General features: G+C 42.2%; 1 protein-coding gene across 1 annotated transcript in view; it reads left to right on the forward strand.

Annotated features, from left to right (window-relative positions):
* The window catches only part of LOC137425674 (glutamate receptor 2-like), a 501,515-nt gene that overhangs the window by 345,578 nt on the left and 129,491 nt on the right, over positions 1-26,446 (forward strand). The window contains exon 8 of the mRNA XM_068114326.2: positions 16,214-16,318. Coding sequence (XP_067970427.1) covers positions 16,214-16,318 — 105 coding nt within the window. The remainder of the gene's footprint in view (positions 1-16,213; positions 16,319-26,446) is intronic.

A 26,446-nucleotide genomic window follows, 5' to 3' on the forward strand; every position in this document is an offset into this window, starting at 1 on the left:
TAGGAAGAAAAGGAAAACATAGGAATGCATAGGAAAAAAAGGAAAACATAGGAATGCAAAGGAAAACATAGGAATGCATAGGAATGCATAGGAAAAAAGGAAAACATAGGAATGCAAAGGAAAACATAGGAATGCATAGGAAAAAAGAAAAACATCGGCATGCAGAAGAAAAAAAGGGAAACATAGGAATGCATAGGAAAAAAGGAAAACAGGAATGCATAGGAAAAAAGGGAAACATAGGAATGCATAGGAAAAAAGGAAAACATAGGAATGCATAGGAAAAAAAGGAAAACATAGGAAAAAAGGAAAACATAGGAATGCATAGGAAAAAAGGAAAACATAGGAATGCATGGGAAAAAAGGGGAACATAGGAAAAAAGGAAAACATAGGAATGCATAGGAAAAAAGGAAAACATAAGAATGCATAGGAAAAAAGGAAAACATAGGAATGCTTTGTGAAAAAATGGAAAACAGGAATGCATAGGAAAAAAGGAAAACATAGGAATGCATAGGGAAAAAAAGGAAAACATAGGAATGCATAGGGAAAAAAAGGAAAACATAGGAATGCATAGGGAAAAAAAGGAAAACATAGGAATGCATAGGAAAAAAGGAATACATAGGAATGCATAGGAAAAAAGGAATACATAGGAATGCATGGGAAAAAAGGAAAGCATAGGAATACATAGGAAAAAAGGAAAACATAGGAATGCATAGGAAAAAAGGAAAACATAGGAATGCATAGGAAAAAAGGAAAACATAGGAATGCATAGGGGAAAAAAGGAAAACAGAGAAATGCGTAAGGAAAAAAAGGAAAACATAGAAATGCGTAAGGGAAAAAAAGGAAAACATAGGAATGCGTAAGGGGAAAAAAGGAAAACAGGAATGCGTAAGGGAAAAAAAGGAAAGCATAGCAATGCATAGGAAAAAAAGGAAAACATAGGAATGCATAGGAATAAAAAGGGAAAACATAGCAATGCAAAGGGAAAAAAAAGGAAAACATAGGAATGCATAGGAAAAGAAGGAAAACATAGGAATGCATAGGAAAAAAGGAAAACATAGGAATGCATAGGAAAAAAGGAAAACATAGGAATGCGTAAGGAAAAAAGGGAAAACATAGCAATGCATAAGAAAAAAAAGGAAAACATAGGAATGCATAGGAAGAAAAGGAAAACATAGGAATGCATAGGAAAAAAGGAAAACATAGGAATGCGTAAGGAAAAAAGGGAAAACATAGCAATGCATAAGAAAAAAAAGGAAAACATAGGAATGCATAGGAAGAAAAGGAAAACATAGGAATGCATAGGAAAAAAAGGAAAACATAGGAATGCAAAGGAAAACATAGGAATGCATAGGAATGCATAGGAAAAAAGGAAAACATAGGAATGCAAAGGAAAACATAGGAATGCATAGGAAAAAAGAAAAACATCGGAATGCAGAAGAAAAAAAGGGAAACATAGGAATGCATAGGAAGAAAAGGAAAACATAGGAATGCATAGGAAAAAAAGGAAAACATAGGAATGCAAAGGAAAACATAGGAATGCATAGGAAAAAAGAAAAACATAGGAATGCATAGGGAAAAAAAGTAAAACAGAGAAATGCGTAAGGAAAAAAAGGAAAACATAGAAATGCATAAGGAAAAAAAAGTAAAATAGGAATGCGTAAGGAAAAAAAAGGAAAACAGCAATGCATAGGGAAAAAAAGGAAAACATAGGAATGCATAGGAAAAAAAGGAAAACATAGCAATGCATAGGGAAAAAAGGAAAACATAGGAATGCATGGGAAAAAAGGAAAACATAGGAATGCAGATGAAAACAAGGAAAACAGAGGAATGCATAGGAAAAAAAGGAAAACATTGGAATGCATATGAAAAAAAAGGAAAACATAGGAATGCATAGGAAAAAAAGGAAAACATAGGAATGCATAGGAAAAAAGGAAAACATAGGAATGCATAGGAAAAAAGGAAAACAGGAATGCATAGGAAAAAAGGAAAACATAGGAATGCATAGGAAAAAAGGAAAACATAGGAATGCATAGGAAAAAAGGAAAACAGGAATGCATAGGAAAAAAGGGAAACATAGGAATGCATAGGAAAAAAGGAAAACATAGGAATGCATAGGAAAAAAAGGAAAACATAGGAAAAAAGGAAAACATAGGAATGCATAGGAAAAAAGGAAAACATAGGAATGCATGGGAAAAAAGGGGAACATAGGAAAAAAGGAAAACATAGGAATGCATAGGAAAAAAGGAAAACATAAGAATGCATAGGAAAAAAGGAAAACATAGGAATGCTTTGTGAAAAAATGGAAAACAGGAATGCATAGGAAAAAAGGAAAACATAGGAATGCATAGGGAAAAAAAGGAAAACATAGGAATGCATAGGGAAAAAAAGGAAAACATAGGAATGCATAGGGAAAAAAAGGAAAACATAGGAATGCATAGGAAAAAAGGAATACATAGGAATGCATAGGAAAAAAGGAATACATAGGAATGCATGGGAAAAAAGGAAAGCATAGGAATACATAGGAAAAAAGGAAAACATAGGAATGCATAGGAAAAAAGGAAAACATAGGAATGCATAGGAAAAAAGGAAAATATAGGAATGCATAGGAAAAACGGAAAACAGGAATGTGTCGGGAAAAAAGGAAAAAAATTGTAATGCATCAGAAAAAATAAAAAACGGAAAATATAGGAATGTTCAGAAGAATGTTCTCGGAAGCATTTCATTGTATTTTCGTTGTGGAAGTAGAATATTCCTTTTCCCTTTTTGTAGAAGATTTCGAGCCATGGAATACACACTATTCCCGACATGGAATGCACATCATGAGAGCACAAAACATAGGGGCAATACCGCTGGCGCTCACCTGGTAGAATAAACAGTACACTGCAATGACTAAAGGTATTTTAACCCACAAACCAATTTCAATGGTTGCTAGAAGACAGGTCAGCATGTAGAATCATACTAACATAACCATATGACTTTAAACAAACAAAGAAAAATATCACGGGTTAGAGTGGTGACGGTTGTGATAAAGTTTCATCGAAATTGTGTGTGTAGTTTCAGAGAAGAAAACAAATATATATTTTGGGGGGTCAAACCTGGACCCACTTTGACCCCCCCCCCCCCCCATAGACTCCCTCAGACTTAAAAAAATTTCATGCCGTGAACAAATTTCGGTACATCACGGGTGATGAAGGTTGTGATAAAGTTTCAGCAAAATATTGTGTGTAGTTTCAGTGGAAAAAGCTAATTCCTATTTTGGGGGGACAAACCTGGACCCACTTGAACCCCATGTAGGTTAGCGCAAGGATTATGGGTCAAGCGATAATGACTGAAGTGCTTCCGGACTCAGTGACTGACTGACTTACCTACACGCACTGATCGATCGTATAAGCTCACCAGACTAAAGTCCAGGTGAGCTAAATATGGGAGAAGGCAAAAAAAGAAAAAAAGAAGAGGTGTAAGGATTCATCACCTCAGTAATTACAATTTCAGAATCAATTCGTCCTCTCACACACCCAACCTGTCCATCAAGTTTAGTTTGAATCCATCCATACTTTTTGGAGCTATCCTCCTCACAGACAAACAGGCAGGGGGATGTAAAGCTTTACGTGTGCGTGTGTTGTTTGTGTGGATGTTAAAGATTCCATGGTATAGATCTCAAAAGAGTACATCATCATTCTTCTTCTTCTTCTCTGCATCTTAATCCCAAAAGTTTGGATTCGGCCACTTGGATTCAAATTCTTCATTCCCCTCTGTCCTCCTCATCTTCCTTTCTCAATCCAACGCTCTTCAAATCTCTTTCCTCAACCTCCCCCCACCTGAATCTCCATCATCCTCTCTAACTTGCTCATTGCACGCCTTCTTGATCATCATGTGCGAGTTACGTCACGAAGGATACGATATTTTGCTACAACGTTACAGATAACGAAGCTACATAATTACGGACCAGGTATACGTGAGGTGTATTTTTAAATTCGTTCAATTAACCTATAACATTTTAGTGTCGCAGAGAAGGATAACTCCTACTGCCCGTCCCCATTTCCCCTAAGAATGTCACGTCGTGGTGGTGTGTCGCCCTTTTTGAACTTCCGCGGTTCGTGCAGTAATAATTAAATATGAATTTCCTTAATGTACAGACACAGATAACTCGAGAGGCAGTTGTTTGTGCAACAACCTCCATTAGGCAATTTTCTATCATATCCCTGGGGCCGAGCTCTCCACCAAGCAAGAGGTCCTCTCAAAAGAAACGTTTCGTGATTCGAGGACCGTCTCTTGTAAACATTGATCATTTGAGCGGTTGACACTTTGATTTGTTTATACGTATTGGATGTCATGTCATGTGGTCACTTTATCACCCAGCCAAACAATATATGTGTGGAACGACAGGGAGAATGGTCGTGGCCATAAAATGCAACGATGACCTCTATATCCTGAGGGTTTGGTACCTCGAGGGTACAAAATGGACACCATACTTTCTTCCGCACTGATTGTTTGGGAACTTTTTGAAGGATATTTCTCCTTTTTTGTTTAGTTTTTTTTCGTTATTGGACTACATTTGTCTGCACTGCAACCCAACCGGATCTGTTGTCCATCTTTACATGGGAGTGATTGATACCGTTTTGCGTATAATTGTAAACGGAAGGTCAGCTCGGTCGGGTCGCCATGGGGACACACTATGATGCTCTACATCACTATAGGTTTGCCATTTAATTCACAAACACGATATTTCTCCTGAAATGTGAAAGTCACTATTATTAATGGGTGCAGAAATTACAGTTCATTCCTTTGTTTCAAATGTCAAAGTATTTTGCAAAAATACAGCATCATGAGTCATCAAATTGGCACAAACTAAACAAGACGGTGTTCATAGAATACTTACCCTGCGCAGCCAACTTGGTGTGAGCCAACTCTTCTGTTTTTGAACATTTTTTGGGGGGGGGGGATCCAATATGGCTGCCAGACCACGTGAACGATGACATCATAAATTTATATTCTCTAATATAATTGTTTCATAGATCATGCTCAATGCAATTCAAACTGATCAGACTAAGCGTTGTCCCTGTCGAATTATGACGTCATAATTATGGCACCAATGACGTCATCATTAACAACACCTATTCCGCATATGGAATTCTTTACAATGAGCCACGTTTCAATTTTTTCCAAGCTGCGGTTTTGGAGATATAGAGGTGCAACATTTTTCGGTTTTTCTAAGATGGCGCCTGTACCACATGACCTATGACGTCATGATTATTATTAAAATATTCTACAGGAAGAGGTGCTCCTATGGTGAAAATGTTATGTCCATCAGACCAACAGTTGCTGAAATTTTAAAAATAATAATCGGATAAGTGTTGTACATGCCAAATTATGACGTCATAACGACGGCACCGATGACATCATCATTAACATATCTTATTCCCCATCGGGAGGACTTGACAATGAGCCAGGTCTCGATTTTTTCCATGGAGTGGTTTCAGAGATGTAGAGGTGCTAATTTTTTCCAAGATGGCGCCTGTACCACGTGACCTATGACGTCATAATAATCATTAAGATATTCTACAGGAGGAGGCCCTCCTATGGTGAAACTGTCATGTCAATCGGACCACCGGTTGCAGAGAAAATTAATTTTTTTAATGCAGACACGTACGGCACACGTACGTACTGGAATGCTTAACCCCACTTTTCGCTTCGTGAGCGCAGGGTAATAACTGGCATAAGGGTACATAACTATCTTATTTAAAAGTTTTTTTTTGACGGATGAGGAACCAGATAAGTCTTATATAATTTTATATACACAGAGAGGGTTAAATTGATTCGGTAATTGAAAACAAGACAGGAACACATTTTTTTTCTGTTTTTTTTTTTTTTTGTACACTAAGTCGAGGCTCGTGTAAGAGCTCACACATAGAACATATAATAAAGGGAGCGGGAGACAAGAGGAGGAGAGGGAAGTACAACAACAGTAGAGAACAGGGACATCGGGAGATCTGTGGAAGAGAGAGGGCTGGGGCGGGGTACACGGGATAAACAAGATGGACATTTCAGGGAAGAAAACGGAATTTTGAGGAGGTGGATTTGGGGTGGATTGACGGGGGTAGAAAAGATCAAGGTTTTGGATGGAGGAACATAAGAGATGGTGGTGAACAGCTGTTTTGAAGACCTGGAGGGAGGAGTGGGATTGAAGAGCACCAATGTTGGCTGGGAGGAAGCCCAAGTGTGAATCAAGAAAATGCAACCTCAGCGACATACGGCAACCCATTTAATCAAAGGCCTTTCTCATATCTTGAACCAACTCAGCAAAGTGGACAAACTTTGTGAAACCATCCGCTCTAACCGTGCAGCCAGCTCCAGCCAATCAGATGATTCCTCGGCTTCCGCCACACCATTGGGATGGCGAATGATATCGACGTTCGTTTCTCATTAAACCATGTGTCAGTCCGGAGATACAAACTATGCGACATATGTGTGCGGCCCATGTCTTGTCTTGGTCGCCCATGTTGCAACCGAGTAGTGCTTGTATGTGATGTTGAGACGATTGGTTATGTTGGGTACGAGGCGTATACTCGCCACATACGTAGCAAAAACAGTCTGCACTGTTCAGACACGTCCGTCTATTCATAGCAATCTGAAATATAATATTATTAAAATCTAACATTATGATATTGAAGTATACGCAGTATTAAAAAAAAACACTCAAAATACGTGACATTGGATTCTGTAAGTAAAAATCCTTACGTGTTTGGTTAATTCTGATTTAAGAATTGAAATCGGCATGCTCGAATTAGTCAAAGACACCTACTCTAACCCCAGTAGCAAATTTGTTGTTGTCCAGTGTAATCAATGTGAAGGGGTGATTATAATCAAAGGCTGGTGGAACATTAGCTCGGTTCATAAGCTCGAGGAGTGGATTGTTTTTCAGGGCAACAGAACAGGGACAACGGGAGGAAACTAGAGTTTGTTATGGTGACGTGGTGCAGGGGTGTTTTTTTTTTTTTAATGAAATTGTTACATGGAACTAGGTGGGAGATCCATAGCTAGATTCTTGTAAGATTATAGTATTGTAGGAGCTGTGCTCCAACATAAATCGGAAGAATGGACGCGACAAAAAGCTGGAATTCGTCCGAGTTTCTTTATTGTGTCAAACCAACTCGGGTACTCTGAAAAGCCCGTTTATCGGGCAGCAATATATATACACATTATCCCGGAGCGTTTGCCCGGGGAAGGCGAGACCGGGCGTGCCCGGGCGTCCTGGGCGAACCCTGGAAAGGCGAGTCTGGACATGCTCGGGCGTCCTGGACGAGGCCTGGCAAGTCGAGAGCGGGCATGCCCGGGCGTCCTGGACGAGCCCTGGAAAGGCGAGGCTGGGCGTGCCCGGGCGTTCTGGGCGAACCCTGGAAAGGCGAGTCTGGACATGCCCGGGCGTCCTGGACGAGGCCTGGCAAGTCGAGAGCGGGCATGCCCGGGCATCCTGGACGAGCCCTGGAAAGGCGAGGCTGGGCGTGCCCGGGCGTTCTGGGCGAACCCTGGAAAGGCGAGTCTGGACATGCCCGGGCGTCCTGGACGAGGCCTGGCAAGTCGAGAGCGGGCATGCCCGGGCGTCCTGGACGAGCCTTGGAAAGGCGAGGCTGGGCGTGCCCGGGCGTCCTGGGCGAGCCCGGCATGGTGATCGCTCCGCGTCCTCGGTAGGTGCAAGGCGATTGTGTATACCCAGCGGTAGCCGCTACAGTATGGTCTGTTTGTTTTGAGTAGGTTCGATCGCCATGTATCGGGGACCTGTCTTGTAAAATATGATGCTGAGGAGGCATCGAATGTAATTTACAGAGGCAGCATAATCAGAGTAAGTTTATATGCATAAAAACATATTGTTAGCAGGTGAAGCCAGGTGAGGACTTGTGGCCACAAAAAGCACCACAAAAGTGCTACGCAGTTTAAAAGGACCAATCACAGTCTGTCTGGCCAGTGCACCACAAGCCATGGTGGTGTAGTATAATGTAGTGCCCGGAAGAGGTCAAGACTTTATTTTTATTAGGCCTGCCCCATGGCCAGGACAGCCCATAGCATGGCACCACTGATCTCTATACTAACTGGATAGGAAGGGAAGCTCATTTTTTGAAGCCATTTGTCCGCCATCTTTGCTCCCCCATGATTCCCCAAAACGAATGTCATTTACCCACGGAGGTATATAATAAACCTGGAGAGCCAATTGGCCACCTCGCAGCATTAGCCGCCGTGAAGCCACCGGAAATAGTCTGGCGGCCATATTGGGAAGCCGATCGTTTTGTCAACAAAGCCTGTCAAAGCAAAGGCGTGGCGCACTGATGATGCAGCTGGAGCGAATTTTAGGACCGCCGACTATTTAATTAATATAGAATACTAATATTTGAATTGATATTCGGGCTCAGAATCCCGTTCTTTAAGGAAATGGTGTTCATTAAGTTTGAAGTTGATTCTAGACGCATTTTTCCTGGGGAATCCAATGGTTTAGAGCTTGTTTGAAAAAAAAAGTGCCCAAAATTACCGCTCGGTGTTCTTTATCGTTCTTCTCATGACCCAATCACCCACTAGTAGGAATAAGAATCCTGACATGTTACACCCCTGTTTAACTCCTGTCTTCACCTTGAACCATTCTGTTGTTTCACCTTGGCCGACGACCGCACATTGAAAGTCTTGGTAAAGGGCTTTTACAAGGTTCACTAATTTTCCAGGTATGCTGTATTTCTTCATTATGACCCAGACTTTCTCTGGGCAAGGAGTCGAAAGCTTTCTAGAAATCTATAAAATTGAGGTACATCGTCGTTTGTCATTCTTTGGCTTGTTCTATAATATTCCTCAATATAAAGATCTGATTTGTTGTCATGTTATATGATGTTACTTAATTCAGTCATTATATTGTAACTAAGATGTGTATGTTTCTATTACCGAGATGTTAGAAACCACGCAGATATAATGATAACCAGAGTTTATTCTACACTGACATGGGTCAGCAACACATCAACAGTGAGTCAGTCACATAAATGACATGAAACGCTGTCATGTAGTTAACCCACACAATTCTTGGGTTTCGGAAGTTTTTGCTATTCATAACATACAAGACTTACATGTTGCAATGGAACGTTCAGCAGGACATGGTAATTGTTACATGAATAATGGAGCGGAGATATAGACATCTCATGCAACACATCTTTTACAGTTTAAATATTTACACGAAGTGTTGGTGAACTCGCCATATCAGACAAAGGGCAACTATCCATTAACCATGGAAAATTAAAGATTTGTGTTCACAGATATACCATCAGATCAGATCTGCTTGCCACTGTTCTATGAACTATCTGTGAACACAAATCTTTAATTTTCCATGGTTAATGGTTGACCAAAGTTCACGAGTTTTTGAAAACAATGCAGGACAGTTAATACATGTTTGATCAGTTGTTCTACACAGGCAATTTTGCAGTGAACATAACACCCACAACTTATTCCACATACCTCAAAGCAATTCATCCCATATCAAACAATGATATAAACATGGACATAATGAAAAAGTAATGCCAATTGTACTTAAATACATTGAAAATGCACTTGCATGAACATCATAAATTGCAACCAAAAGTATGCCTACTGGACCAGGTACTTCATTGCTTTTCAAACAAACGTATCGGTACTCAAGTCACCAAACAAAGTAGAAATACATATTTCTCGAGCTTCCAGCCCGACTTACTCTTCCAGTATTAAAACATAAATCAATAGATATACAGGACGACATCTTCTACAACTAAACACCGATATATATTTATGCACAATTCTGCACAATTCACGCGACTACCATGTAGAGATGAGGTCGCTCTTATATTTCAGCTTGCTCTGGTGTTGCCTCACTGGTGAGCAAACAGGACCAGTTTGCAATATTTTTTCCTGATGCGCTCTTCCTTCATGTCATCATCGAGTGTTCTCACAACATGATGGAAACGTATCTTGCTGTACGATTGTGATACAGAATGTATTAAAGCAAACACATGGTTGCTGTCTGCCTCACAGTCAAACGTGTGCCGATCCAAGGAAGCAAATGTAGACCGACCGACCTCAGAAAGGACAGAAGTGGAAATTGCCGCTCTTATCCCACTTTCACGAGGCATTTTGCCATTGCTTACAGCCAGGAGCCTCTTGACACAGCGTTCGGTCGCCTCACAGACACGAACAACACTGTGCGAGGGAACTATGAGGCCACCCCTGTTCTTGGTAACAATCAGGCTGTACATTGGTGTGGTTTGCCATTCTTCGTTGTTACTGGTCAATGCAGAAAGACATTGGCTACACTTCAGAGTCTTCCTCACCATCCTCACCACATAGCCGGCAATATAGCCAACACATGACTCTGTAAAGATGGAAAGTTGCTCAAAATTTGGAATATCCGCATAGTCGTGGCTTCATCTGCTCTTTTGCCGGCGATCTCAGCTCCAGGTCGTATCGTCTGGCCACCAACATGTCGTGACTCTCGTCAGGCACAGCCTGCTTTGCAACGCACTTGAAGGAAGCCGCATTCAGGATTCTGGTTGAGTCCTGTGCAGAACAGTTCCCACTTGCAGACTTGATGTCATGTCGCAGAACAGTTCCTGTGCAGAACAGTTCCCACTTGCAGACTTGATGTCACATCATTGTCATGATGTCAAGAGGCGCTTATATGCGGCAACAAACCGCTGGGGACGGACTTCGGCTTCAGTCGGACGGTTTGACCAGTCCTGTCGAAGTCACTCTCATTGAAGTGATCACTGCACAGAACTGTGGTGCCTGGGGTGGGGTAGAAGGACTCCCTTCTCAGGGCAGATGTCCATCGAGAGCACAAGTTCTTATCCTTTGGAAACCTTGAAACAAAATACATTGTGGTCACAAAATGTGGTTGCGGGTCAAAACCTCAGAGGGCAGTCAAAACATCCGAGTCAAAACGACTCCATATCAAAATAATATTTTGAGTTTCATATGTATAGTTAAATACAACTTCATCTGCTAATGTTTGCCATGTGTCGGACTTTCGTACCTTCCACAAGTAACCCCCATTTGCTCTTTCTGCTCACGAGTGACACAGGAGGGCATGGAAACCCTGACAGTAGTAGACTGGACAATTAAGTTAAGCTCATCACAAATTAAATCACTTGACAATGATCACGAGCTGACGAGTCAATCTCGATACTTCAATCTGAATCAATGAATGAGTCAATCAGACATCAGTCTGACATACTCACATAGCCCTAGTGAATACACAATACAGTTATATTTGAGATCTGTGTCGTATTGCACACCCTGCGCGTGGTCTAACATCATCAAATTCAAACAGTGTTCAAACTTCATTGAAACTTCATTGAAACTTAATTACCTAGCCCCACCACCGTGACCACGCCAAAAACTGAAAAAGCAGAACACCCGCGATCGCGGTTTGTCACTTACTTGTGAAATGTGCATGTGGAGGCCTTCCCTGAGGTATTTGTGCAGTCAAATGCAACACACTGTGGCATTTTGAAACAGCGCGTTCACAAATAAGACTCCTTACAGTCGGTAAGCATCCAAAATGAATCAGAAATTGTGAGATCAGCTGATTGTGAGATCAAACACGGACGCAGACACAATCGGCTTCCCAATATGGCCGCCAAGCAACTTCCGCTAGCTTCAGCCGACAGCCGTCATTGGCTCTCCAGGTTTATTATATACCTCCGTGCATTTACCGATGTGATGTGATTCCTCTTCTTCATTCAAATCGACCACTGCGGTTTTTATAACCGTAAGCAGCGTATGATGGCATTTCATCAATCCTGTAATAATGCTTTTTTGGAACGGATTAAAATCAATTCGGAATGGAATAAAATAAAGTGGGAAGGGGGAATTTTCGTAGGAAATATGCTGATAATTAAATATTTAATTCTTTAAATTCCCTCTAATTAAATATTAAATAAATTAAATATTCTAATAATAAATAATAATATTAAATATTAAATAATTAATTAATTAAATATAATATAATAAATTAAATTAAATATTAAATAATATTAATATAAATATTAAATATTAATAGTAATTAAATATTCTTTAAAAATTTTAAGAATAGGAAAATAAGACTGCGTTTACTTTTTCATTGCTGATAATATAACATGGATCTGCAAAATAAATTGGTATGTGAATACTTGTATATGTACCATATTTGTGGTCAAGTGTTGGTTTTGTTTTGTTTTGTTTTTTCATTCCACTTGGCACAATATTCTTACTGAAGTGAGTACCATTGAAAATAAATTGCATCCATTTATCAAAGAATCAGAATCAGAAGAGAAAAGTGAAAACAAACTTCTGAGTTATACTTCTGGGCAGAGAAACATGATGGTCATCGTAAATATTTTTGTTATTCTCCTCCAAGACATGTCAGGATATTGCCAAATTATGATAAATTAAAATTACAGAATATAAAATAGCAACATATGTACAGGACGGCATCTTTCCTCACGGCAACTTGATGTCTAAAGTCGACTTGAATCGAATGTTTTGTTGAAATTTTGATTAAATTATTTTATAAAATATAGCAGGCATTGTCTTTTGATAAAGACAATGAACGGACGCAGATTTTCTGGGGGAACCAATATGGCGACGAATCTACTTCCGGTGACCTCACAGCTAATGGACCGATTAGCGTTGATTTGGCGTCGAGCCTCCAATCCAGTTCGTATAGAGATCAGTGGTGGTGCCTTGCGGGGTTAGAATTGTTATTTATTTATCCTTGTAGACAGGTTTGTGTGTCCCCACATCAATCTTTATGTCCGCTAACTCGCAAGGTTTGTTCCGATTTGCACATCCCAGCCACCTTTTTCCCCATACCTATTATAAATAAATCCCTATAAAGGTATGAAATATTTTCCATCCCTCTGCGTCCCGTGCATATTTCCGTCAATTTGGTTCATTTTGGTGACCTTGGGGAACAGTAAAGTTGTTGATTAATTTCACTGAAAGCAGTAGTTAGAGACTTTTCGGCCATTTGTGGGGTAAAATATCCCAGCGCAGATGGCCGTTGTTAACTGAGGCTGTCTGACGTGAAAATATATTAGATTAGTAGCAAGTACCAGAAAAAGGTAAGGTCTTGAACAACAATAAGTTGACTAGCATCACATGTAGACCAGACCCGGTGGGGCAAGGCCATTATATCCCACCCTGAAGGTCATTAATGAACCAGCAAGGTTTTTATCGCCAAACCATTTGTGACGTGGCATTTCTTCTGAAACTGACTCGACTTCCAGAATCTTAGAATCTAAATCCCAAGCATTGCTGCCTTCGGCAGGATTTGAGCATGCACTACTGGCATGCCAGCCCAAGATCCGCAACAGAAAGCCACCTCTGAGTGTGAGAGAGAAATAATAATGTTTCCCTGGTGAGAGGAGAACAGAACAAATGAGACACAGATGGTGGATTGGTGAGCCATCTTTGCAGAGGCAATCATGCCTGCTGGTTCTTCTGGTGTCGGCCTATATAAAAGACACCGGAATTTGTCTGCAGGGAATTACCATCCTGTTTGTTGCTGATCAATGATACCGCGATTGGCTTGTCAAGCGTTGCTTCCAACCATCCTTTTAGTTTTTCTGACACAGGCCTGACTAGCAACCTTGTGAGACCTTGCCCGACTGTGTGAGCCAAATCTGCTCTCGTGTCTCTGCACGACACCAGAATTTCCACCAGTCTTAGATCCTGCCATTGGTTTCCCTTCTGAAAGCGAGAATTCGGAGTGAGCTACATAAAATCTGTCGTTTGCTTACTATCTACTGTATGTATTAAGGGTTGCCTGCGACTTCAAATTAACCCAGAATGCCTTGGGCCATGATACAGGAGTGCTCCATATCTTTAATTATTGTCCCCCGTCGCACCGCGGAGCGAAAGGGGGACTATGGTTTTCCCCTCCGTCCGTGTGTCCGTCCGTCCGTCCGTGCGGGCGTGCGTGCATGCGTGCGTGCGTAAGCGAAGGACCGCATTCGAATTTGTTGTGTGGGTTCAGCACACGTCAAAATCCAAGATGGCCGCCGCCATGTATGTCTGATGCCATGTATGTCTGAACCTTGTGAGCGGAATATCTTGAAAAATAAGCGAAGTACCAACTTCTAATCTGGTGTGTGGGTGTATCTTGGCATAAGGAAGAACGCTGTTGAAAATTGGGTCGCCACGTCAAAATCCAAGATGGCCACCGCCATGTATGTCTGAACCTTGTGAGCTGAATATCTTGAAAAATAAGCGACGTACCAACTTCTAATCTGGTGTGTGAGTGTATCTAGGCACAGGGAAGAACCCTATTGAAAATTGGGTCGCCACGTCAAAATCCAAGATGGCCACCACCATATATATATCTGAACCTTGTGAGCGAAATATCTTGAAAAATAAACGAACTACTAACTTCTAATCTGGTGTGTGGGTGTATCTAGGCATAAGGAAGAACGTTATTGAAAATTGGGTCGCCACGTCAAATTCCAAGATGGCCGCCTCCATGTATGTCTGAACCTTGTGAGCGAAATATCATATCATAGCATGTTTTCTGCGTCTTCCACTTTGTCAACTCACATCACTTCCCCGACGGGGGACCTAGGCGTAACGTTTGTTGTTTTTGGTTTTCTTCATTGTATGATCTGATACTAATGATTGATAGTTAAACGAATGATATATATCTCTGATCAATAAATGTTGATTTTTTTTTTTTAAATTGGAACTCTCTTATTATCATGAACTATTATTATCATTGCACAACTTCTACTGTATAGCATAGATATTAAAAGCCACATCCATTTCCTTAGACAACTCAATTTAGCTCGCCAATGATAGGACATACGGACAGAGACTTTAATGCGATGCAACAAATGAAAATTCGAAACGATTTGTTCACCTGCTAAGATTGCTGTCTAGGGACTTGATGGAGATGAAAATCAGGTTCTGAAATATGGTGATGGGTAGACATCCGCACAGGGACAAGGGCCAATGGACATCTGGCCCTCACCGACCACCTGTCCATTGACCCAGATTCCCCCTGATCCGTTTCTGCGGTTTTAACAGATCCCATGATTGTAGGATGCAGCTATATGGAATCTACTGAAATAAATAGCTTATTGAAGTATTAGATAATAAAAATGTGTAAATGAAACACAATTTACTTTCACAATAACTTTCTCCCTTTTGTTTAGCAGCATTTGCAAATGCACTTCAAATAAAAACATGACGCAACAAGAAAGAGCAATCAGAGATTGCAGACTCTCGCCAGGACGTGTTTTTAGTGATTTTTAAGGCTTTTGTGTTCAAACAAATGTGGCGGCCGAACCACGTGACCGGTGACTCCACCAATTTATCTCCACCAATTTATCCCGAGATGACTCTCAACAAATTTCATCTTGATAGAATAAAGTTTTGTACTTGCCGAATTATGACGTCATACTGGAGGCACCTATGCCATCATCATTAACATATGGGGGGGGGGGGGGCGGGGGGTGCTGGAAAGGACGCTTGGGGTGGACAGGATGGATCCAGAAGGAAACTCTCAGGAAGGAAAAAAAAACTTGGGATTCGGAAGGAGGAAGGTTTGTGGTGGGGGATTCAGGGTTAATGAGGGTAAAAAAGATCATGGTTTTTGATGGGGGATGGTCTAAGATGGTGGTGAACAGCTGTCTTGAAGACCTGGTGGGAGGAATGAGATTGAATAAAGTGTGGAAGTTGGTTCCACAGGTGGGAAAAAAGAGGAATGAATGAGTGGATTTATCCCTCAAAAGTGGCCATAACTTTTCCCTGGAATCATCCATGTCCACCAACTGATCCGAGCAGATTGGTACCCGAGGTAACATCCATCCGAGGGATGGTGCACTCACTGATGCAAAACCCTTCCTGTGAGACACCAGTCGGAGAGTTTACCGTCAGGTTGGGAATGAAAGCCTGACGAGACAACTCAAAAGTAAGTGATCTACATCTGTGCCATCCCCGAAGGACCAGCCGAGACTAAGAATGTGGGAATGAATTTATTAGTTGGGATGACGTTGTTTTTGCTTATTAAATTGAATGTGTAGTCATGGGGCTGAAGACATTGTTTGAATTTTCTTTTGCAGTTGTGTGGTCCTGACGTTTATCTCAACGTATTTAATTGTCCTTCCCTCAACATTGTTTTGTTGTTGTTGTGGTCGTTGTTGTTCCTGGATATTTTATTTATTTCGTGATTTTGCAGGTAAAAGTCGAAGGCTTGACCAAGAACATCCAATTCAACAAGCAAGGCAAACGAACAAACTTTACACTCGGAGTAATGGAGCTTCGAACAAATGGTACCAAAAAGGTGAGTGCAGCAAAAAAAAGGTCTGTGCCCACAGACTTTACAAGAAACAATTGAATTTTAACAAATGGACCACGTACTCAGTGTGTGTGTGTGTGTGTGTGTGTGTGCACTTATATACACAGGGGGGGTCATAAGTCGTCCAATAGGATTTTAAAGATTTTTACAAATCTTACAGAACAAGTGTTCACATTGTGCTCCATGGTGTTGAGAACAAATGGTAAGACAACAGACGAAGCCATCTCTCACGTTTTAGAGGATTTGTGCTGTGATTGTTTATAAAATAATACCACCTCCTCACTGAAACGGTGACTGTGAACTGTTGTGCCACACCAGTATTTGCTGCAAGCGTTCTGACTAATAGGGGGTGCCTGCCAAACGTCCACCATATTTAAACATCAATTGCTTAGTTTAAGAGGATCTTTTTGAACCTGGAAAATATGATATGTCAGTTGAAATTGTTACTTCTGAGTACTTGTACTCTGTGAAAGACACAGAACCACCCACTGCGCACAAGCGGAGTCCCTTGAGACATTGCTATGTGCAGTATCAGTTACCTAAATAAAATTATTGGGATAAACTGATGGTAGGAAATTGTCGGATTTAACCCGAACATGTTGTAGTTTACATCACAATTTATCTGCCTGATAGAATCATTTGAAAGCTCAATAAAAACATTTATATTCCTTAAAAAATAAACAACAACAATGAAAACAAAGACATAAATATTGAAGAAAAAGGCAGCAGAGTGAGAAGGTCGAGGAAGGGGATGTTTTTTCTCATGGGGTCATAGACTTTCCTCCCAATGCAAATGCGTTCATGACGCTTCATTTCAGTGTGAAATTTCACACAACCTCACATTTTTGTGCTCATTTCCCAGATATGTCTGAAACGTGCTCAATAATGCTGGGCCGTTCATACGGACGTAGGTTCAGAATAGTAATTCCTGCGAGGTGCTTCACCTTACTGTTCACATTCATTCTTTTTGAAGGTTCATGTCACATCATGTGCAGTGAAGGAAGCACATTGTAATTTGTGTTCGTTTTTCTCATACTCTGATTCTGCTATTGCTTGGTTTACCTCAAGACGAACTTCTTATAAAAACCATGTCATTTGATGGGCTCGGTCGGTTGTTTTATTGTACTCCGGCCTCCCGATTCCATCTCAGGGCACCGGACGATGTCATCGCCGGGCACCGAAGGGACCCTGGTGATGACACGCGCCGAAAGAGAGTACTCAGTTTTCACTACGTTTGTTTTCTTGTTTGTTACTTGCGAAAATCGTGGGGCTTGTGCCTTATTACTTGGCAAAAAAACATTTTTGGACAAGTATATTGATCACTTCAGCTTGTGTGTTTGTCTGTCTGCTCACTTATACTTGCCTACAGGTCACAGTTTTAAACCAATCTTCACGAAACGTCACCAAGTGGTAGAGTTGGTGGTCCAACAGAATCCTATTTTTTTTAGGTCAAAAAGTCAACATAGGCCAAAGGGCAACGACCTTTTCAAATTTCAAAAAACCTCAATTTTCATCCAATTGAATTGATATTTGAATAGGATTTGCATATCAGCTAACTGAAATCAACCACCAACTATTTTTGAGGCCAACATAGGCCAAAAGGTCAACATAGGCCAAAGATCAACAACCTTTTAAATTTTCTAAAATCCTCAATTTTCAACTGATTGACTTGAAATTTGAATAGTATTTGCATATCAGCAAACTGAAATCAACCACCAACTATTTTTGAAGTCAACATAGGCCAAAAGGTCAACAACTAAGTTGAAATTTCTAAAATCCTCAATTTTCATCAGATTGATGTCAAATTTGATTAGTATTTTCATGCAGTGTCCATATGTTTATACCTCTCCCACCCCCCCCCCCACCCCCCCCCCAAAGCCCTCTCCCTCCCACAGATCTCTCGATGTCTCCATGTCTCTCGGTCCCTGCTCTCAAATGTTGTGTTTGTGTCCTTCCCCCTCTCTCCCCATCTTGTCTACCGCTCCCGATGTTATTTGTTTTATGTGTCTGTTTGTCTCTCTGTGTGATTAATGTTCGCTCTTTCACGAGCCTCGATGTTGTATACAAAAAAATATATATATATATATATCAGCGAACTGAATTCAACCACCAACTATTTTTGAAGTCAACATAGGCCAAAAGGTCAACAACTAAGTTGAAATTTCTAAAATCCTCAATTTTCATCAGATTGATGTCAAATTTGAATAGTATTTTCATATCAGCTAACTGAATTCAACCACCAACTATTTTTGAGGTCAACATCGGCCAAAAGGTAAACATTGGCCAAAGGTAAACAACTTAAGTGAAATTTCTAAAATCCTCAATTTGACCAATTGACTTGAAAGTTGAATAGGTTTTCATTTCAGCTAACTGAATTCAACCACCAACTATTTTTGAGATCAGCATAGGCCAAAGGGTCAACATAGACCAAAGGTAAACAACCATTTAAAATTTCTAAAATCCTCAATTTTTATCAGATCAGATCACTAAATTCCACCACCAATTATTTTGAGGCCAAAATGTCAACCTAGGCCAAAGGTCAGCAACTTATTTTAGGGTTTTCGCAAGTATCGTGCAATGCACTACATATTCTTGTTTGTCACTTCCACCACCTGAGGTGGATGGAGGTTGTGTTTTCACCCTGTCTGTCTGTGTGTCTGTCTGTTTGTCTGTCTGTTTGTTTGTCTGTTTATCTGTGAACAAGATATCTCAAAAAGTCACGGATTCGGATGAAATTTGACAGAGAGGTAGCGTATTTGACAAGGAAGAGTTTATTCAATTTTGGTGTAGATCCGGATCAGAATCCGGCTAGAAGAATATTTCGTGATTCCTCACTATTGAGTGATCGGGCTAAAACCGATACATAGCACGATATCTCAAAAAGTTGTGGACGGATTTGGACGAAACTTGGTGGACAGGTTGGGTGTGTGACAACACCGAATCCATTCCATATTGGCGAGGATCTGAATATGGATTCGGATACGAGAGTTATTTAAGTTTTAAGTGATTTTTCACCGTTGAGAGATCGGGCATCGGGCGAAAAGCGATATATAACATGATATTTAAAAAAGTTATGGACAAGACTAAACTTGGGGAATGAGTTGGTAGGTGACAAGAACAAGCCAAATAGGTTTTTGTTCAGGTCCGAATCCAGATCTGGCCTATCGTTGGGATACAAACCATAAACTGTTCAGCCTGGCGGAGGTATGTGCTCCACAGAGTGCCGTTCTAGTTTGTTTATTTTCTTGTTTGGCACAATAGTGAACAAGTACTTCGGCAAAAAAAACTGTAAAAAACATGTTTTGGCAAAAACATTTTTATTTTTGGATTACCCAATTAATTGATTAATGACTTGATTATTATCGATTTATTAATTACTTATTTTCTTTCTCTTCTGGGCAATATCTAAGGCACTGTTTCAGCTAGGAAACTGATATTCGGAAACGACAGTGACCAAGTGCTATTTTTTATTTATTGATTAATGAATTAATCGATTAATTATTTATTTTTTCAATTAATTAATTATTTTGAAAAAGGTACAAATTTGGATGAAACACTTGTGGTTTAGGTATTATATTAGCCAATTGACTCAGAAATTAATTATACTACATGACCAAAATTATGTGGACATCCGAACATCAAACATCTCATTCCAAAATCATGGGCATTAATATGGAGTTGGTCCCTCCTTTGCTGCTATAACAGCCTCCACTCTTCTGAGAAGGCTTTGCACGAGATGTTGGGAACATTGCTGTGGGGATTTGTTTCCATTCAGCCACAAGAGCATTAGTGAGGTCGGGCACTGATGTTGGGCAATTAAGCCTGGCTCGCAGTCGGCGTTCCAATTCATCCCAAAGGTGTTCGATGGGGTTGAGGTCAGGGTTCTGTGCAGGCCAGTCAAGTTCTTCCACACCGATCTCGACAAACCATTTCTGTATGCACCTCACTTTGTGCATGGGGGCACTGTCATGCTGAAACAGGAAAGGGCCTTCCCCAAACTGTTGCCACAAAGTTGGAACCACACAATCGTCGAGAATGTCATTGTAAGCTGTAGCGTTAAGATTTCCCTTCACTGGAACTAAGGGGCCTAGCCCGAACCATGAAAAACATCCCCAGACCATTATCCCTCCTCCACCCAACGTTACAGTTGGCACGATGCATTCGGGCAGGCAGCGTTCTCCTGGCATCCGCCAAACCCAGATTAGTCCGTCGGACTGCGAGATGGTGAAGCGTGATTCATCACTCCAGATAACACGTTTCCACTGCTCCAGAGTCCAATGGCGGTGAACTTTATACCACTCCAGCCGATGCTTGGCATTGCGCATGGTGATCTTAGGCTTGTGTGCGGCTGCTCAGCCATGGAAACCCATTTCATGAAGCTCCCGAGGAACGGTTGTTGTGCTGATGTTGCTTCCAGAGGCAGTTTGAAACTCAGCAGTGAGTGTTGTAACCGAGGACAGACGAGTTTTACCCGCTACGCACTTCAGCACTCGGCGGTCCCGTTCTGTGAGCTTTTGTGGCCTACCATTTCACGGCTGAGCTGTTGTTGCTCCTAGACGTTTCCACTTCACAATAACAGCACTTACAGTTGACCATTGGCAGCTCTAGCAGGGCAGAAATTTGACGAACTGACTTGTTGGAAAGGTGGCATCCTATGACGGTGCCACGTTGAAAGTCACTGAGCTCTTCAGTATGGCCCATTCTATTGCCAATGTTTGTCTATGGAGATTGTATGGCTGTGTGCTTGATTATATATACATGTCAGCAATGGGTGTGGCTGATACAGCCGAATCCACTAATTAGAAGGTGTGCGCATACTTTTGGTCATGCAGTGTATTTTACGATTATTATTTATTTATTTTAATTACGCAATTATTCAATCAATTATTGTACACCACCCCCTCCAAATTCTCTGTCCATGTGCTGCATGGCAGCATCGCTGAGTGCTGAAGGTGCCCTGGCAATATCGGGCGCTGGAGGATACTGTATTTATTTATTTGATATGGCGGCGGTGCACTTTGAATGTAGCTCCACTTGTTTTGTGCTTTCTTTTATGTAAGGGGCCACCAAGCTGCAACCACAAAGGTGAGGATCAAGAGTTAAAGGAAGGAAAGGGGGAGGTAAAGGGGGAGTATTGGGAGGTTGGAAAGAAAAGGGAGGGGAATCTTGGAGAAGAGGGGGAAAGAAGTAGCTCAAAAGTGTAATTATTCTTCCACTTGTAACATTTAGATCCCCTCCGGTCCAAGAATGCTTTCTTTGGAAATTCCATTCTTACAAACCATTTTCCTCTTATGAAGTAACTACTCTACATCCCTTAACTTTTCACTTGGATTATATGACGGAATCGAGTGTTATAAAACGATCATTTACAATAAATTAACATGGTATTCAAACCTTGAAGGATGAAGTGGGACAAATCGTTGTGGACCCAGATGGAATTAAAGGAAGATGGAAAAGATATATGGAAATGCTGTTGAATACAGAGAATGAATGGGATGGCAACATCGAGAGTAACCCAGTTTTAGGACCGGCAGAGAAGATAACTGAGAAGGAAGTTGAGGAAGCGATAAAAGCAATGAAGAGTAGAAAAGCGGGAGGGCCGACGGGAGTTGTGGGAGATATGTTGAAGACAGCAGGAAGTTGGAGTGTGAAGAGAATGACAGAGATCTGTAATCTGGTGGTGAAAGAAGGCCACATTCCAGTGGATTGGGAACTGAGTACCCTCGTCCCTCTATACAAGGGGAAGGGTGACCCTCTGGAGTGTGGCTCGTACCGAGCGATAAAGTTATTGGAGTATGGAATGAAAGTATTGGAAAGGGTGTTGGAGAGGAGGATAAGGAAGAAGGTGAAGATCGACGTAATGCAGTTTGGATTTATGCCAGGAAGAGGAACAATAGACGTGCTCTTTATTGTGAGGCAGTTGCAGGAGAAGTACATGGAGAAGAGGAAGAAGTTGTTTCTTGGGTTTGTTGATCTGGAGAAAGCATTCGATAGGGTTCCATGCGAAGTATTGACATGGGCATTGAGGAAGTTAGGAGTGGAAGAATGGTTGATCAGAGTAGTGATGGCAATGTACAAAAGAGCGCGCACAGCTGTAAGGACGAAGGACGGGAACAATGGTGAGATTGAGGTGAAGGTGGGAGTGCATCAGGGGTCGGTACTAAGTCCACTACTATTTGTAGCTGTGATGTAGGTGCTGGCTCAGAACGTAAAGGAGGGTTTACCGTGGGAGTTGTTGTATGCAGATGATCTGGTGTTGATTGCGGAAAGTATGGATGGACTGAAGGAAAAGATGAACAAGTGGAAGGAATGTATGGAGACAAAAGGTCTGAAGGTGAATATCGGAAAGACAAAGGTGATGGAAAGTGGTAAAGCATGTGGTGAGGTGGAAAGAACTGGGAAGTGGCCCTGTGCTGTGTGTAGGAAGGGTGTTGGAGTGAACTCCATTCAATGTACAATGTGTGCTGAGTGGGTTCATCAAAAATGTATCGGTTTCAGAGGGTCATTAACCAGTGTGGCAGCTACATTCAAATGTAAGGTGTGCACAGAGGGAGCTGCAGATGGAGGAAATGTTGAGTTGGATCTTGGAGACGGCGTGAAGCTGGAAGGTGTGAAAACATTTTGCTACCTCGGAGACATGCGGAATGGAGAAGGTGGATCAGACTCAGCAACGGTTGCTAGAGTGAGATGTGCATGGAAGAAGTTTCGGGAACTGAGTGGTGTGCTGATGAGGAGGGGAGTGTCGTTGAAGCTGAAGGGAAAGGTGTATGCTGCATGTGTGAGAAGTATTATGATTTATGGGAGCGAGACATGGGTAATGAACGTAGAGCAGCAACAAAGGTTGGAAAGGGTGGAAATGCGAACGGTTCGACGGATGTGCGGAGTATCGTTGAGAGAGAAGAAGACAAATGATGAATTGCGAAAGATGATGGGAATAGAGCCTGTGATTGATGCTGTGAAGAGGAACAGGTTGAGATGGTTTGGTCATGTGTTGAGGAAGGATGAAAGTGACTGGTTGAGAAGAGTGATGGAAATGAATGTGGAAGGAAGTAGAGGACGGGGAAGACCGAGAAAGACTTGGCTAAAGATGGTGGAAGAAGACATGCGGGCAAGGGGGTTAACAAGGAGAGATGCAGAAAATAGGGCAAAATGGAGAAGATTGTCATGGGGACCGCAAGGCTAACCCCCGCTCTCGCAGGGAAAATGGCCTTAAAATGCATGTTGTTGTTGTTGTTGTTGTATTCAAACCTTGGGAATTTCCCAAGAATTGTTTATTGTTTTTGTTTATTGCCATATTTATCACGATTTGGGGGGTCCTTTCCATTCACCGTGTTTTCTTATACTATCGTTGAGACCACAAAATGTCGTTTTTCGTTTTTCAAAAAATCGTTTTTATTTTTGCATTCACAGGTGCACGCCTTTCTGATCAGATCATGAGCAATGCTCTATATAGTGTGTCGTTTTACCTGAGCAATTTATTTGGCTAGAGTTACAAACCTGGACGGGTTGGCATTCTGACACAGGTAGTAAGGGCATGAATTTGTAATATGTTCAGAGTGCGGGTGATAGCTCGCCTTTCTTCATGAAGGATATCACGGGATCTTTAATGTTCAACAGCCAATGTCAGCAAAGTCCAATTTAATGTCCATTGGAGGGACGACACTCACACTGATGATTCACCCAACCTGTGAAACACCAGGATGACAGTTTATAACTGGGTCGGGATTTGATGTTAGGGTTAGGGTTTACCACCATCACCCACCACCATTCTCCACCACCAACCCCCACCACCATCACCCACCACCATCCCCCACCACCATCCCCCACAACCATCTCCCACCACCATCACCCACCACCATCTCCCACCACCATCCCCCACCACCATCCCTCACAACCATCCCCCACAACCATCTCCCACCACCATCACCCACCACCATCCCCCACCACCATGTGTGTGTACCTCGAGGATACCCTGCCAGCAATGTTTTATATATTATGGTGAAACGATGTCATAGCAAATACAGTTCTCTCTCAATGCACCTTTTTACCTTTCATTGTAGTGTCATTATTCTATTCAATCGCTAAACCAAGAAGGAAAACAAATCATTTGCTGCACATTAAATTAAGACCGATCGGGTTCTGTCCCACGATATCAGCTTTTGTTTGGCATTAGCTCTTCGTCCAAAATGATGAGTGTTACACCTTTACCTGCACTCGAAATCACGCCTCATGATTTACCTGTGCAGGTCAAGTTCAAGCTGCACAGAGGCTCGGTGTGATCTGTATCGCCACCGAATATCCACGAGGCAGATGTAATATTATGCTGTGCACATGTGCAGCGTCATCATAATGAAAGGATTTCCTGCGGAGGCAAATGTGATGCATTCCCAAGTCAATGTAACGGTAGCATGACCGATGTTAGTTGTGCTTTGTAGCCTGTTTGACAATCCGGGGGAAACGTGCACATGCATCATCACTCGGCCTCGTTCCAGAAATTTCCAAATGTTCTTTAAATGGAGCATTCGGCAGGATAGTTGAGCATGGTACCAACATGCCAGTGGAGAGGAGACATCAAGAAATACGAGCCATGATGATGATGGCGTGAGTTGTCCTTTTCGAAGTCCAACATGAGACCGACCGCAAACATCGCAGGTATAGACTGGTCCTTGCGGAGATGGAGTTGGAAGGTTTTCCTTTCTTGCCTCCACTGTCTCTCCATGGAAAGTCTCCCACATTCAAAGTGGTCCAGGTCTTTGCGGCAAATTACACCTCAGCGTCTGCTTTTCACTTTGAGCTTCTTTTTAAGGGTTAGGGATGGTGTGCAGGATGCACTCCCTGGTGGTTCGTTGCTGACAGAAAGAGGAGAAACTTTCCTTTCCAGGTAATGTCGATAAAACAGCTTTCCTCTTTGAGGAGAACCATTCCATCTAATATAAGACTTTTATTGTGAAACAACATTGTCTTGATGCTGTTGCGCTTGTTTGACGCAAGGTTTGATGCAAAACTTGACCTTTAACCTCTGTGAATTTAAACTTCTGCCTGTTGGATTAATTTTCATCTTGGATCCTTAAACGTCGTCAGCAGCAAAATAGGCTGGCAGGATATCCCAGAGGTACGCTCACTATCCTCTGAGTTGTCCAGCCTGGGTTTGAATCCCGACCCGGCCATAAACTGTCTAATATAAACCCGGCTGTAAACTATAAACTGTCTATAAACTGTCCGGTGGGACCTGGCTATAAACTGTCATTTTGGTGTCTTGTAAGCTCGGCGAGGCATCAATGTGTGTGCGGTCGGTCCCTCATATAGATGTTAAATTCGGCGTTTCGTCTGCCAGCACTGGTTTGTGGACGTTTGAGATCTCCCTTCCCTTTTCGACATTCGTGGACCCCACGTATTCGTGGTTCATAAAATGTGACACGCTTCTACATTCTCAGCCCTGTGCTTCATGTATTCACGTTTTTTTAGTGGGCGCAAAAACATCCCCTACCAGCAACATGCATGACACAGTTCTAAAAGCATCTTTCACATGACACGCATAAAGCAGCAGTATGTGCGCAAAACCATCCTCCACCCCCATCACCCACCACCATCACCCACCACCATGACCCACCACCATCATCCACCACCATCACCCACCCCCATCACCCACCACCATCACCCACCACCATCACCCACCACCATCACCCACCCACCATCACCCACCACCATCATCCACCACCATCACCCACCACCATCACCCACCACCATCTCCCACCACCATCACCCACCACCATCCCCCACCACCATCCCCACCACCATCACCCACCACCATCACCCACCACCATCATCTCCCACCACCATCATCCACCACCATCACCCACAACCATCACCCACCACCATCCCCCACCACCATGCCCACCACCATCACCCACCACCATCACCCGCCACCATCACCCATCACCATCCCCAACCACCATCACCCACCACCATCCCCCACCACCATCCCCCACCACCATCCCCCACCACCATCACCCACCACAATCACCCCCACCATCCCCCACCACCATCCCCCACCACCATCTCCCACCACCATCCCCCACCACCATCTCCCACCACCATCACCCACCACCATCC

The sequence above is a fragment of the Myxine glutinosa genome, chromosome 4, assembly GCF_964187855.1.
Source record: "Myxine glutinosa chromosome 4, kmMyxGlut1.1, whole genome shotgun sequence".
Classification (NCBI taxonomy): domain Eukaryota; kingdom Metazoa; phylum Chordata; class Myxini; order Myxiniformes; family Myxinidae; genus Myxine; species Myxine glutinosa.